The 15,761-nt window shown below is 46.5% G+C and overlaps 1 protein-coding gene across 1 annotated transcript in view; it reads right to left on the bottom strand.

The window, feature by feature from the left end:
* Window positions 1-14,950, bottom strand: part of GAD1 (glutamate decarboxylase 1) — a 47,452-nt gene extending 32,502 nt beyond the window's left edge. Inside the window, exons 1-5 of the mRNA XM_006118202.4 lie at window positions 14,450-14,950; window positions 12,925-13,070; window positions 9,529-9,591; window positions 2,420-2,578; window positions 1,194-1,436 (exon numbers count right to left, since the gene is read on the bottom strand). Coding sequence (XP_006118264.2) covers window positions 1,194-1,436; window positions 2,420-2,578; window positions 9,529-9,591; window positions 12,925-12,994 — 535 coding nt within the window. The 5' untranslated portion in view covers window positions 12,995-13,070; window positions 14,450-14,950. The remainder of the gene's footprint in view (window positions 1-1,193; window positions 1,437-2,419; window positions 2,579-9,528; window positions 9,592-12,924; window positions 13,071-14,449) is intronic.
* Window positions 14,951-15,761: the final 811 nt, after the last annotated feature.

Here is a 15,761-nt window from a genome sequence, read left to right as displayed (position 1 = left end):
ATCTCGGGGACTGGTGCCATTTAATAACTTGGCTAAGAAATGGATCCCAGTACATAGCACCAATTAAAACCCAGGTAACACATAGGAACAGTCCGGAGAAAAGTGCTAGCTACACTTTATAACGACATAGCCCAATTACAGAACAACAGGGAACACACGCACAACCAAGCACGGAATTAGGACATTAAAACTAAAGGGCAGTATGTGTTACTTTTGTTGAAAGAATATGCTGGTGACAGGTGAAAAGGGCACAAACTGATCGCCTGACGCTACCGCTTATTAAAACAGGCGCAAAAACTGCTATTTGTGAAGATTTCAAACCATGAAGATTGGGTTGACACGATTAAAATAGTATTTTCGTGGTTGGTGCTTGGCTCAAATTTCTCGGTTTGTACTAGATGACAGACAACCCTCTCCCATGTGCCTGACCCGCTCCTCAGGCAATGCTCTTAATAGCTCAGCGGGAGAATTTCAGAAGGAAGATCTGAGCCCCGCTGGGAGCGTCCCCTGTAAAACCATGTGCATAAGCTGGAGCGGCCACGGAAGATGCAGCCTGGAGCCCTTCCAAGTAGTCTCGGGGAGTGAGCAGAGTTAAGAACAAGTTGCAACAGGGAGTAGCAGAGAGGAGAGGGCATCTGCCTTGTTATTGCTCCAGGCCCGGAGCTGCTGTTCAGGTAGTTGCCATATGCAGCATTATTGGCAACTTGTTTTTCTGCCCATACAGCGGGAGATCGGTGACTTTATTTGGGGTTTGTGCTTAGCGCTCCCTGAGCGAGCCGAGAAGTTAGGATAAAAGGGCATTAATGAGGGATTCAAAGTGACCGGGCAGTGACCTTGTGTCGTGAGTTTAAATCTGACTATTAATGTTTGTAGGATTTCATTAAGCGTCTGGCGAACATAAAGAAGAAAAACGGCGAATTCAGTTTCATTTACACCCTCGTTTACCTAATGAGATCGCTCCCCGTGGAGACGGGCGGTTCTCGTTTCATCCCGGGAACCTTATGTCTGGCCTTTACCCCCCCTCCCCTCATCCCCCCCGGGAAATGCCCAGCGCTCGCCTCCTGCCACTGGTGACAGCAACATTAGCGTCCAGCCCCCCCCGCTTCCCCGGGAGCTGTGCCAAGCCCGCAGACACCGGCCCCTCGCCCTGCCCTCTCCCCCCATCCCCGAGAGCAGGATCTGGGAGCCGGTACCTGTCCTGACTCCGTACTTCAGCGTGTCCCTGCAATCCACCAGGATCTGCTCCAGGGACTCGGGGTTGTCCGAGAGCTCCAGGTTGAAACCCTCCATCCCTTCCAGCAGCTGGTGCGGGTGATGGAAGTCCAGGACCTTGGTGGACCTGTCGAACGTCTTCCTCACGTAGTTGAGGAGAATGTCCACCACCTCCAGCAGGAACTGCATGGTCTGCTCCTCGCCATTCTTGGCAGGCAGCAAATCTGCGGGGCGGGACACGAGCACTCAGCGGCGTCTGCCTTGCAAGGGGGGCGAATACGGACCGTCCCCGTCAGCAACCCGCCCGCCCGGGAGCAGCAGAATGGCCGCTCGCAGCGCGGCCGCTAGCGCAGGAATTGCGTGACAGCCTCTGGTATCCGCTGCCAGGCTCCGTCAGCTTCGCTCCACTCCTCGTGGCCGGGCGCGCGGGCGGCCAGGGCACTCGCTAGCCGTGGTGCTGAAAAGCGCCAGTCGCGGCAACGCTGACACCCTAGAAGCTCGTGCGCCGGGGGCAGAGCGAGCTGAGCCACCAGCCCCGGCGAACGACACCTGTGGCTGAAAGTGCTGCAATTCCCCTCCCCCCCCCCCCCCCCAGTTACTGCGATGCCTCCTCATCGGATAACTCGCTTTTAAACACACATCGGGAATGAGCGCTCTCCCCACATTAAAACCAGATGTGCTGTAAGTATTCAGGGGATAATGGAGCAATCCGAGAGCAGCCCAGCGCTCCGCCTCGCCTCTCCAGCAATGTTCACAAGATACCAGCCGAGCCATGCATCAAAAAGTAACAATCACGGCAGCCCGACACCCTCTCCCCCTTTCAATCATACCTTGTACCGGACAGAAAGAATGTAACGTTGTTAATGGCTGGTTCACAATGAAAAATGCGGGACACTGATTATTTGTTGTGGGACATGCTTAGGTGGGGCAATTGGCGTGACTGCACGGAAGCTGAGCCGATTTACGCCAGCTGAGGATGTGACCAATTGTATTTTAAATACATCTAGGTACCTGTACGTTGATGTTACACATTTTATCTACAACATCCACAGGGTGTTATTCTGACAGTACAATTCTCAGAAAACATGCAAGAGAAAAAAGATATTCGTTATTAAAAAGCAAAATCTGCAGCTAGATGCAATGCCAGAATGTCAAACGCTAAAACACTGCTGAGATTAAGCAGGTAATAGCTGTAAGGAGCACTTACCTCTAGCAAATAAATTGGAGAAGTCTGTCTCGGCCCGCCTGAACCTGGCTTCCCTCTCGCTGTTCTCACAAGCCAGCAGGTTCTTGGAAGATTGCCTTTCCTTCAGGGAGCTCACAATCCGACCTCTATCTTCCAGGCTATTGTTTCTTTGCAAGAACCCTACATTATTATTACAAGATCCACAAGTCAGAGTATTCTCACTTCCTAGCATATTTATAAGCGCGAAAAGCAGCTCACCAGACCACAGTTAAAAGTGAGGTTTGTTCTGAGTCTACCTAATGAGGTCAGGAATAAGAGTATTTATGGGGATTATTTGCCTCGAGGACGGTGAGCTCCAAATGACATACACTACAGAAACCCAGCCATGCAAAAAACCAAATGTTCGTCAGTTAGTGCAGTGGTAAATTCTTATTAAGTCGATCCGACAGATTCCACTCCAGTAGCCAGCTACTGGAAGAGCGTTCAGGATGAGTCAATGACATGGCAGCCTGCAGGCGAAGTTTATGGACCTAGGAGACAGAAAGGGGCAGTGATGTGTGATTAAAATCAGAGCCACTTTCTCTTTTCCTCCTCGTGTTGCCATCACGTGAAGGAAGCATGTTAGTGACTGTCTGACCTCGGAGAGCTTTCTGCTCTAAAGGCAGAGGCACTAACCTCAGCGACTTTTCCTCTATTAGAGAGGAGAAATTCATATCAGTAAAAAGTGAGAAGATGCTGATTTTCAAGATTTTCTTCGTGGCCTCGGACAATCTGCTGTCATCGGAGACACTATTCTAACACACAAGGTGATATAGGAATAAGCATTAGGACAGGATTTTCAAACGCGTAAGTACTAGGGATGATGGGCTCCATACAACACCCTAATAGAAAACAACAATATTTTCCGTGCATAGAGAAGACATGAAAAATATATTTTCCATTAAATCAAAACTAGCTAAACAAATTAAACCAGCTAATCCTGTCTCCGGATTTTCATTTACCACCCTGCAACATTGTTTTTCATGGAGACTTTAGACAACACCAACTCTTCAGCCTCTGTGGCTACTTATCTGTGTCAGACGGTGCCATAGTTCTGTTTTAGTCTGGAATGGCACGTTCTGTGGTAATTCGAAATTCCGAGAGAAATACTAATAAGGTAAACATTTAACTAGAACTGCAACCATCTGGCATCCAAAGGTTCGCACTGACCAATTAGTCTGAAGAATTTGAATCCATCAAACCCAACCACACACTGATTACCTGTAATTCGTTTTCTTTGCTCCGTTCAGTCCGTTTCCCATGGCTAGCTTTCAAGGCTACAAGGCTCCCCTTCTACCCCTATTGCTCGCAGCCACCGGTTCACTAAGTAAGGATTTAATCTCTCATAGGTAAACGGTACGGGGGGCTGACTACTGACGTGTCCTTCATGATTTAGACTTTTGCAAACTGAAAGTTGCAGATACCTCTTGAATATAAGTGTGTGTGGGGGAGGGGTGGAAGAGGTATTCTGCTATCAATTACTGCGCAGTAAATCCGAAGGCTCTGGACGTCCTCGGTGTATTTAGGGCTCAGAACCCAGAGAGGGGAGGAAATTGTAGCTTTTTTATTTACATCGAATTCTATATTAAACCACAACGAGTTTACCTCCTGTTGCTACAGTTTCAATTCCAACAGAGTGAAATATTACCTCGGGTGCTTTTCTATGGGTATGAAATAGTATGTGCTTGACCATAACACTAAATAACACAGTGAAAACTGGCTGACACAGTGAACTAACTGGCTACAGAGTAACACTTGTGGAACAGCTAAACTAAGTCACTAGCTGAAAATTGTTGGCCTTAGAAGTGCTTCATTTCAATTTCAAACGTAAAGAAGGAGTTTGTTGCATAAGGCCAACACAAACAATGTGGATACGCTACTGTAAACCCTCACTACACGAGTAGTAATCCGGAGTCGCCTGAATGTCTAAAGGAAATCAATAAGATTATTCCCATGGTTTTCAAGGCTGGTCCCAGTTAGTCGCTGTACTCTGGGATGCCATTTGATAATCATCTCCAAGTGCTCTAGCTTGCATTAACCTCCAATCCGGAATCTTCAGAAAAAATGAATGGACTCTCAGACCTAGTGCATGGTGAAGGGGACTTCTTCAGATATTAAATACATTACGTTATTTCTTACAAAACCACTCACCTAGCCGCAGTTACATTATGAGTAAATGATCCTGTACTAACCAGAGAAACAGGTTGTATCACCTACTGAGGTTGAAATTCTAGGTACAAAGTAGACGAGCATTATACCGCGTATGTGCTCTATTCTAGGTAGTATGATCTGATTTTGCGTTACTGTGTTTTAAGGGAAGCAAATTATTTTCCCATATAAGTGACAAGACATTTAGAGGAGATATTCAGTGCAAACAGTTCTGTAAAAAGGACAACTGCTCTGAAATAATACAGCAATTCTTTGCTGTTGCAAGCCCCGTATCGCGTTGATATTATACCGTGCAAATAAATATTCCCAATACTAAAAATATTAAAAATATTCCCAATACTAAACACAGGACAGATCTTGAATTACAGGCAAGGTGGTGGAACTACTTCCCGCGAGGCAGAAGGTTGTATTTAAGATGGCTGGAGAAGTTGTCTATATGCTCAAGAGGTTGGTTAGCTAGCAACTGCTTGGTTGCCTCTTCTTGGTGGCCCCAGTGATTCGGCGGCTGAGAGAGATCTGAAAGGTTGGTTGCATCACCTTACCAAGAACATGGAAGCAGAGTCCTGGGTCCAAATATAAAGGCAGCAATATTTCCCTTGACCTAGTTAAGAAAGAACCTCATAACCCGTCTATGTTGTTATCTAACTAATCTAAAGTGCAATTCAGCAAACGAGATTAATTCCGGAACAAATCAATTGGACAGTTAATAGTGAGTGACAGTTTCATTTAAGCGGACACCGAGAATGTAAGGGGGTATTATCAGTCCTGATTCCCACTTAGCAGCGCTGGTCAACGTAACATGCCACTGCTGCACTCCCAGATGTGAGCCTCAGGCTTCGAGGAGTTTACATAACTACTCTGTAGCCAACATAGGGTTGGCCGCGAGTTGGTCTCTCCCCCCACAACCAAAACTTCTAGGGAAATCTATGGACATTTTGCGTGACTCAGGCTCAGGACTGAGTTGGAGCATTAACTTATTGAGAACCTACAAGAGACAAGGCTGGTTTGAGAGCATAGATACCCCAGGACTTAATTTAGGGGTTGTTGCTGCTTTAAATCCTTTTACCTATAGTATATTCATTTACTTTGTGAAGTTCTCCTCGACTACAATGTTATTTTAATGGAACTTCGTGAGTTCATAACAGAAAGGGAACCAAAGTGGTTAAAAGTTGCACCAATAATAGAATGGTCTATACTGCTTTCTGATTGGCCGGCAAAAGCCCAATATTTTATCTTCTCAACCATTTTTATTTCCTAGGCATCTTCTAAGAACTTTTAAGATTTATAAACGCCTAACTAGTTCATCGGAATGCAGAAAAAGAGTAGCCATGCTAAGGCTTTACTTGAAGGCTGTTTCTATGCCTGGGGGTAAACATATGACTAGACCAAAACGTTATATTAGCTGTATCCCGCTTATGAATTTAAATTAAGAATTATGTTGGAGAGATAGTGGAAGCAGCGAAGAATAAATTACTGTCCATGCTAGTTGTCGCCTATCTGAGAAGACGAAAGCTCTTGCTACAGTCCTTCAAATATTAAATTGCAAGTTATTTTCATTATTTTCCATAGACAGAATTTTTAAAGCTATTTTTCTAAAAATGTACCAGCGGGGAAAGAACTAGAGTCCTGAATCTCGGGTTTAACAACAAATAAAATGGATAAGAGACACTAGCATTTACACTCTGAAGGGAGAATGGGTTGTGCGTGTAAAACCTTCCTTTATAGAAATTACATTTGCAGATCAAATAGACTTCAGAATGAGGGATAGAATTCAGATGTTCCAATTCCTAGCCCTGTGTTTTAACCACACCATAATCCCCCCATTCATACACTTGTACTAGATGCGTCATAAAAATACCTCCGAGGGGTGTTAGTTCCAAAAAAAAAAAAACAAAAAAAAAAAAAAAAAAAAACCCTAGAGGAGTCATGAGGAAAAGTCCCACTGACTTTCAGTAAGACTTCTGCAGCATCATCACCAGCTTACTGAAAGCAGATGTGATGAAGGCGCCTCTGAACAGTTTTACGCAGTGGAGTGGTTCCAGTGATTTCAGTGGGTGTAAAATCAAGTGTTTGTAGAATGGCGTCCCTTCAGCAATGATAGCTGTGTGGGGCTGACACTTTTTTGTGGGTCATGAAAGGGTTATACATGGACTCTACCCATAAGTGAAAAAACTGAGCAGTGTCAGCGAACTACTATCAATAAAAATTAATCCAATCCTTTTCAATAGATTTGCTTATTCAAAGATATTTTCCCCTTTAGACTGCGGCTTTTCATTCGATAAGAGGATAGATTGACCTATTTGCGGGAAGAAATACCACATACATTTTGGAGAAGTAGTTGGTAAAAATATAAAATATCCGACATACAAAAACATTGTCAAAGACCAAGACACTGCTCAACTATTTGCTTTTGCTTTGAGCTGAACCAGGGTTGGCCTTACTATGAGGCAACTTGAGGCGGCTCCCTCAGGTGCCAGACTAGGACCCAGAGTGTAGAAAATTGTGTCTGCTGCTGGTGCATATGTATTCTCTCTGCTCTAGATGTACAGAAATGGTGGAGTGCTCTGCTGGAAGAAGGAGGGCATAAGAGACATAACAGGCAGGCAGGAGAAAAGGGGGAATGGAGGCATCATTTGAGCTCCTCGCTTCAGATGCCAAAATGTTGTGGGCCTGCCCTGAGCTGAACCCTAATGAATCTTATTAAAAGTTTGCGTTCAAAATTAATAATTGTCAACAAAAAGCAGTTCTGCCCGACACAGAAGTGACTCGTCTCGGGTTTACTGTAGAACTCTGTAATTCCATGAGATTTAAGGTCTGAAACAATATTGTGTAAAATGAAGAGGAATAATGAAGTAAATAGCCAAATATCATTGTTCTAAATAGTTGTCATTTAAAACAGTATTTGGCAGCATTAAGATTTTTACGCTATTTAGTTTCCTAAGGTAACTTTTTATTATTGTGCAGGAGCTATATAGTTTATGTGTGTGTGCACTTATCCGAGTAAAATAAATGGTATTAGATGAATTACCCTTTATTGTCATCACTATGTATTGTATCGTTTTCGCAGAAAAGAGTGATAAATTAACTAGCACTTAAAATTTAGAGTAAGCCTTCTTGCAATAGTGTCCTTTCCATCTTTGTTTGCTTGCTTAGAAACCAAGTGGTGTCTTGTTTAAATCCCGCCCCACACTTCTTTTCCTTCCTCAGATCCAACATGGTGGGATTGTTCATTTTCAGTTCATTTTATTTAACACCTACGTTGTGATGCTGTGACGTCCCTTCAAAATCCTGGTAGTCTAGCAACACAGAACAAACCCAGCGGTGCGTTACTTTATCAGTTCTGCTTGCCGTGCTAAATTAAAACGATGATGAAAAAGCCCATAGCTCCAGACACTGAAGGGACCGGTAGGGGAACGGTCCATTAAACTCAGATCAGGGGCTATTTATAGAACTAAGCGGCTCCCCGTTAATAGCACCATTGGGTTCCAATGCAACTTCCTAATAGATCTAGGGCTAAAATATATTGCAACCTACATTTTCCTGAATCCAAACTTCTATGTAACAAAGCATCCAGTGAATGAGCTTTGATTAGGGGAGGGGAAAGGAGCTGAAATACTCCTTTGTATTGATAAAACGCTCTCACCGCCCATTTCACGCACTAAAATGGCCCCCTTACTAAAAGGTAATTGAGAACGGGGAGAAAATAATTCCTATTAATAACGGAGGAAATGCTGCGTAAAAGGAATGATCGTTTGGCATCAGATAACAAAGACCAGACTGTCTTCAAAAGGAAAGGCGCTATGAAGAAATCTGGAGAGGCGAAGACAGCTTGTTATCTGTAAATGAATCTCTTGCTGTAACGTTGCAATCTGATTGTATATTTGTTTCCCTTCCTTCATTTCATGTGCCTGCACGCTGACTGGCTGCCAGCACTATCTCGCAAACGCAGCGCGCTGACGAATTGCTGTTTAATAAGGCTCTCGTTAATCTTTTCCCCCCAGGAGATCCGTATTTTCTGGCCTGATAAGGTTGAAAATTTTCAGACAGTGAGATGTGGCAAAACCCGCCCCGCTGCTCGTTTTTCACAGCCGCTCCCTAAGTCTCGTTTAGCGTCCACAAGTTCTATGCCAGCTCCTGTTCCTGCCCTTTCGCCTCCCCGGAGCCCCCTCCCCAGCTCAGTGGAGCTGTGTCCTCAGACAGGAGACCACAGGGAGCTACAGTGCTCCCCAAAGCTCTTCTCGGAGAGGCAGCCTAGAGACAACGCTTCATTCGTAGCGGATCCAGTAGTGCTGGAATGGGCACCCGTCACCACCACGCCCCCATCCTTCTTCCCCGCCACAGCCACACTCGTACTCGGTCACTTTCTCCCAACCTCAGAGCTGAAAAAATGCCTTTAAGCTCCGGGATGAAAAACTAAAGCGACGCTCGGAGCTCCTGGGAAGCGTTCCGATTGAGTTCACCTGGAGCAGGCTCAAGCACAAGGGGATCATGTCAAATATCCCAGGATTTCATCGTGTCTAGTCCGAGTTAGGGCGGTGCTGTGCCAAGCCCAGCGCTGCCCTTGCTCACGTCTGACAGCAGAGGGCGAAAGAGTCCGCAAAGAGCGGCTCTCACGCAGCCTCCCACGAATTATTAAGAACAGAGTGGCGTGCTTAATGAGTCTGGGGGGTTGCTTCGGACTGCAGCGTTCAGGCTCTCAGTGTGTGTATATGTAAGGGAGGCAGATCTCTTCTCATTTTGTTCCCTTTGCTCAATTATCTTAATACAACCAAGATGGCCAACTAAAGCTTCCCTCTCGCTTTCAACGAGGAGAAAGTGTTTGGCAACAAGAGACTCCCAGGCAGGTGTGGGGTCAAAGACAGAAGAAGGGTGACAGTTTACAAAGGCACATTGCAAACTATGGACAACGTCTTTGCACTTACCACATATTTTGAGACCAATTTTTCTGGTACATCCATGAGCCACATCACACCAGGTGTCGTAAGCTAGAACAAAAGACAGATTCACATAATACAGAACCCACGCACTGAGAGGCGGGGGGGAACGGACGGAAATCCAGATACTTCCATGGGGGAAGGCATCTGCTGCTAAATTGCAACGAAGTACCACCAAATCGATATAATATAGACTCCCTTTCTTCCTCCCTGCCTATCTCCTCTTCCTTTTCCTTAACCACTCATCTTCACTGTCCTATGAGGTGTACAGAGAATTTCAGGGATCATCATTTTAAAAAGGTCTGTAAGCGCCTGGTCTGTGTTGACCAGCATCTGGAGTCAGCCAGGGCAGAGATGACTCTGTCTTCAAATCAGCAGCAACATCGAGATGTCACACCAGCCCGCCCAGAAAGAAAGAAAAGGCATCTGGGACCTGAACATCTAATAATTTATTGGCAGGCCTCCAACAAAATGGCAGCTTAAAATAAACTGGCATGAAATGGGGTCCTGGAAGAGTTCAGGAATTAATTGGGTGAAAAATAGTATTTGACTACATGATCGGACTTGCATGAATAAGCTTCAGCCGGAATGGCAGTGGAAAGCACATTAGTGCGCCTCACGTCTTCTCTCGGCCTCTGCTCCCCACTTTCCAGATGCATCCTTCATTCAAGCCCACCAGGGTTGTTTTCAAACAGAGCATCCCAGCAGGGTGTAGCGCTGAACTGGAGATGGACCAGTGCGGAGACTACCGAAGAAGCAAATCTTGACAATCACATTTCTCTTTGCCTGGTGTTTGTCAGTGTGTGGGGTTTGGATGCCCAGCCTACAGCTACCAGGTGTACGGTCCCCTTACAATGCCAGGCAGCTGCAACGCATATGTAGCTGGTACGTAAGCGGGCCCTTCCCAGTTGCCCTGACCTATTTCCTCGTAGGACACGATGCTGTATCACCGGAGTCCACGTGAATTCTGACCCCAGCAATGCAAGGGGCTCAGAATGAAAAGATCAGGCCAGCAGCCCGCTACGGACACAAGGCAGGGAGGGGGATGGAGAAAAAACAAAAGCAGGCAGTGAGCGAAAGACTGGAGGGAGGGTGGAGATTAATGGGGGGGCGGGAAGCACGAGTCCAGTCTTTTCCTAACAAAGCCTCCTTCTCTCCCGCCGGCTGGGGCGGCTAACGCAGAGCAGGCTGGGCGGCAATGGGCCCCAGGGGCTGTGATCGCCAGGAGGCGGGTCACTTGGCGCCTGGCAGTAACCGGGAAGGGCGGCAGAGGCATGAATAACACGTGCCCATAGCCCAGGACCCCAGCCCGCCTGGCTGCCGCCATCACGGCCTGTGGAGGCTCTAGGAGCGGCTGATGGCAGCCTGGGCCCTGGGCATCCTTCCCTGCTGGGGGCGCCCCGCCGCAGCTGACACGGCAGGCGCCGGGGGATGGAGCCAAGTCACGGCCCGGGCAGCTCAAGAACGAAGCCCGAGGTCTCCCCGGGAGCCCGGGATTGGGGAACGGGGGATTAGAGAGGCGGGGCCGCCCCGAGGAGCGCGCCAAGCCCGCAGGGCGGGAAGGACGCTTGGCCCGGGGCTGAGCGCTCAGAGCGGGGAGGGGGAAAGAGCAACGGGGCCTCCCCCCGTCCCGGCGCCCTTCTGTGGCCAGGGGCCGGGCACCAACTCAGCCGGCCCGCCCAGCTGCCTCCGGGCCCCACGCAGGACGGGCTTTCCCGCCTCTGCTCTGCGCCCGCCTGAGCGCCCGCGGCTTCCTGCCGGGAGGGGGCGCTAGGGCTCCACGGGCTGGCTGGAGGATAGGCCGGGCAAAGGGGCGAGGGGCAGCAAGGGGGGAGTCTCTGGAGGGCAGGGGACTTTGGGGGCCGGCTGGCGGGGCGGGGGCGCGGGGAGAGAGCCCCTCCGGCAAAAGAGGCAGAGACTAGCCGGGGCTGCGGGGAGGCAGGAGCCAGGGGGCAGGAAGGTTGAGCCGAGGCGGGGGCGGAGAATAGACTGGGCAGGACCCGAGTGGAGGCTCAGGACTGAAAGGTGACCTCAGCTGAAGGGAGGAGACTGGCCTGGCCAGGAGGGAGGGGCGGGGGCTAGAGGGGACAGAAAAGGACCCAGAAGGGCAGGAAAGGAGAAAGTGACAGCCTGGAAAAAAGAGTTCTGACACTTCCAACAGCCGAAGGCAACTAAAGGCTAGAATAAGATGGAGCCTGACAGCAAGATCATGGCCAAAGGGAGCCAGGGGCAGAAGAGCACTTATTCCGGGAACATGGCAGCCCTACCCACTCAGTGCTCAGGCGGGTGAGAAATCAGCTTGGGCGGGAGGAGAGCCCGAGAGGATGAGGGAGCTCTGGACTTGGGCTATTTCTAACCTATGGATTTGGTTAGCTGGAGGATTTCGTTAAATCCACGCTGGATGGGTTCTTTTTAGTTTAAACCTTATCATAGCGTCCCTTGACATTTCTTTGCTAATCCAACATATACATAGAAAATAGAATTCTGTATTGCTGGCAAGTAATAGGTTATTTCTTCATTAGACTAATTAATCCGATTTTAGTTCTGACATTTCAGCAAAAGACACCCCCCCCCCAACGACTTCAAGGTTCACACAAACGAACTGTTTTTCAGAAGGCTTTTGCATTTCGTGGCTCCCCCCTATTCTTTCCAGTTGCAGAATAATCACAATAATGACTCTGATGTTCATGCCTCATAGCCCAAGCAGCCCTCTCAGGCTAAAAGCTATTCCTCGCGTTACTGTGCCTGCCAAGCTTTTATTTCTTATTATTCCCCCCTCTTTGTCTCTGGTGATTATGTCATCGAGCTTTTCCCCCTGCTTTCTTTTCTTTGGCAGCTGATTGTCTGAATTGTCTAGGCAGAGCTATAAACCGATTCTCCATCCACCTGCACCATCTCTGCTTCCCACTCATACCTCAATAACTCAAGGCAAATTCTGAGCAATTAGTGATACAGGGCTCTGAAAAGCTACAATTAGCATCCAAATTTCAGTTGATTATAGGCTTCCATGTAAGCAACGAGGAAGCTATAGCATTAGTAGTATAACATGCAAGTCTGGAACACACTTCAGCCCTCTCCACTCCTTTAAAATAATCTAGATTTTCTATTAATCTGGGGAGTTTCTTTTCAAAGTCTCCCAAAATGTGTCTGTAAAAACCAAGGAGGCTTATCGGCATCCTTGACAAATCTAAGGACTAGCTTCTGCCTTTAAAACACCAGAAAGATTAATTATTTTTATAGATAAATTTCCATACCTATTTTAAAGGTACGGAGCAAGGACTTCTAGCTTTGTCGTTTTGTTGCGAATTTGGTTTCTCTGAAGTGCCATGCTAAAATGATAAAGCATCCAAAAGGTTTAAAACGAGAAGAAAAATCAAAACCTACTTGTGGGTCGTAAATTAGTTGGGTTGGGATCCTGAGCGGTGTTGGAGGAGGATGGAGCAGAGGATGCCATCAGTTCAAAAATCAAAGTCCTTCGATCCCGTATTTTCCTCCAATATTCCTCTGGTGGATGGACAGTAAAGAATTTACTGGAAGGAAACAAAAGGCGGCTTTAAGGATTTGGTCTCGTGGAAGGATGAAACGCGAGTCCTGTATAGATTAACTAGTCAGGGTGTGACTCGGCGGCCAACAATAAGCAATCAAACTCCTTGTGAAGTGACAGTGTCTGGGAAAGCCTGCACAAAGGGTTGCATCTCCAGTCAGAGAGTCCTTATCACGACGTTCCTTGGCCAGGCGAAAATATTCGCAAAGCAAGCGATGAAAAGGCAAGATCACTGAAGGCGCGGACATTTACTTAGTTTAAAACAGCTAACAGGGAAACATGTCAATTAGAAAATGCTTCGATAGGCTGAGGAGTTAAATCGTTTCTTTGCTGAATGTTGAAACGCTACGCCCTGTGCGAATGATGGATTTAGCAGACCGTGAAGTCTATCGCAATTATATCAATGGCCACTGAAGAGGGCAATTATGGCTCGTGTCAAATTGAAACCAAGTTATAAAACAGGCTTTTCAATTATCACTCAAAACGACCTACAATCCCCATAGAATTGTTGCTAATGTGTATTTTATCATAGAATCCCTGAACTATTCATCAGATTAAATATAAAAATATTCAGGCAGGATTGATATTGAAAGATTTAGATCTTCCGGTAACAAAGACACATATTTGCCTATCTACGGGTAGGTGTGTAATATGCATGTATTCATGTATGTTTATAGATGCACGCTCAAACGTACACATGGCTGAACCATGACATTCGTATTTAAGATCTGGCTTAATTTTAAACTTGCTATAAGGGGACACGTAGCTGAATAAAGTGTCTATAATAATATCCACGTCTTATGGACAGCCTTGCTCTCAGCCAGCCGTTAAGTTTTTCGCAGGTGGACATTGCATCCAACAACCAATTTGGGTTCACTGATCTAGAACCGACGGATCAATGCCTCGCATTGTCCCCGACCCATATTTGGGTCCGATTTATTTTATCCAGAAAAACAAGAAAGAAAATCAAGGTCGCAGTAAATTAAAAAGCCTCCCTCGCCCCCCTTCCCTCCAATACCCAATAATACTCGTTCTTCATTTTCACTGCGTGGATTAAAACCAGCGTTTACACACGAGCCAGTGATTCCAATGGTAAGCGGGCACATACTTCAAATAAACCCAAACCAAAAATACCAAGATATAGCTAGAAATTCTAAAGCAGCGGGACTCGCTAGACAATGCCTGGAAGTGAAGTAACAGGTTAGCCCAACAGTCTACTGCACCTGCTGTCTCAAAATGCCCATTATTGCTCTCTGGGCAGGACAGCCACAGGAAAATGGTTTGCGGAAGAGCCCCCCGTTCTGAAAGAGCCTCCTGGAGACTTGAATAAGATAATCTAGCGAGTGGAGTTTAAAACAGACTTACCGCGGAGGAGAGCGAGCCCACACTTACTCCAAGTGTCCAAAACGCCAGGGGAATTCTAACCTTGGAAGGAGTCGCCGCTTATAAACTCCGCGAGAAACGACGTCGGAAAACCAGCCGCGCCTCGGAATTTAATTCGAGATGACCTTTCCCCACAAGTGCTTGGATTTGCTTTTTTTTTTTTAAAGAGTGAATCGCCGGTTGATCTGTTCAGACGCAGGCATGAGTCACACCGCTGCCACCACCTCCTCTGCTCCAATATGGAAGGCAAGCAGGCAGACGGGGGGCGGGGGAAGAGTGGATCAACCAGGTCAGTTTGCTGGGTTGGAAATCACGCGCCCAAGTGTTGCCTTCCTCGGCTAACGTGACTTTTTTGCAGGTGTTTTGCTCGCCTCGGGGCTTTGTAGCTCGATTATGAATCCAAATCACGGAGATGCATCCAGAAAGACTGAACCTCTGAGTAATACAGTGCGCACCCAACACGCTCCCTTTTCAGAGGGGGCTAACGGGCTAGTAGGAAAGACACTTCCGCTCGGCGATGTAGATCTTTTAAGTTGCCTATTTTATACTGAGCCCCAGAGCATTATTTCAAACACAGTAGAAACGTTCTGTATGTAAAAACGAAGCAGTCGTGGCTGCCAACAGACGATTTTAAAAATCTCTTTCATAGAAAGATATTTATCTTCAACTTTTGCTTCCTTTCAGTCTCTTTTGTTCTAACTCACATCCCACTGTACTGCCATGTATAACATGCGATCGCAGGGATAATTTCAATCAGTGTCTTTGTTAAATGAGGCTTAGCAAAAATACCCCCGTCTTTTCACTATGATCAGAATTTTATACCTCATTCATTCTTTACGAACCACCGCCCCCCCAGCCATGAGTAATTATTTTTGTGAGTCTCCACCAGAGGGCATCAAAGATCCAGACAGATGAATCTTTTGGTCTTTACCATAGCTACAAGGAACACCTGTTTTTTATGACTTAGTTTAAATGGTTTCATTAGATTCAGGACTTACCACAGACATTCTTTTGCTAAAAATAGATACATCCAGAAAGCCTTTTTGTTTGTAGCCTCAGCTCCAAGAATATCATTGCATTTAAAGATGTTTTGCTAGCAATTTCCAATGAGGATTATATTGTTAGGTCTCAAAGGGTTAAAGTAACTAGACATATGACTAAATAAGACTGTATTTAACGAAGACTAGTACATGATTTGTAGGAATGTGCAACTACTTGAAAAAAAGTCTTATGGATGTAAAAAGGAGTGTTCTCCAGACAAACGTTAGCAGCATGAAAGGTTCAGATGTGTATG

Source organism: Pelodiscus sinensis, chromosome 7 (assembly GCF_049634645.1).
Source record: "Pelodiscus sinensis isolate JC-2024 chromosome 7, ASM4963464v1, whole genome shotgun sequence".
Classification (NCBI taxonomy): Eukaryota; Metazoa; Chordata; order Testudines; family Trionychidae; genus Pelodiscus; species Pelodiscus sinensis.
Note: the sequence above shows the minus strand (reverse complement) of the source record. Positions and strands in the feature narration are given on the sequence as shown.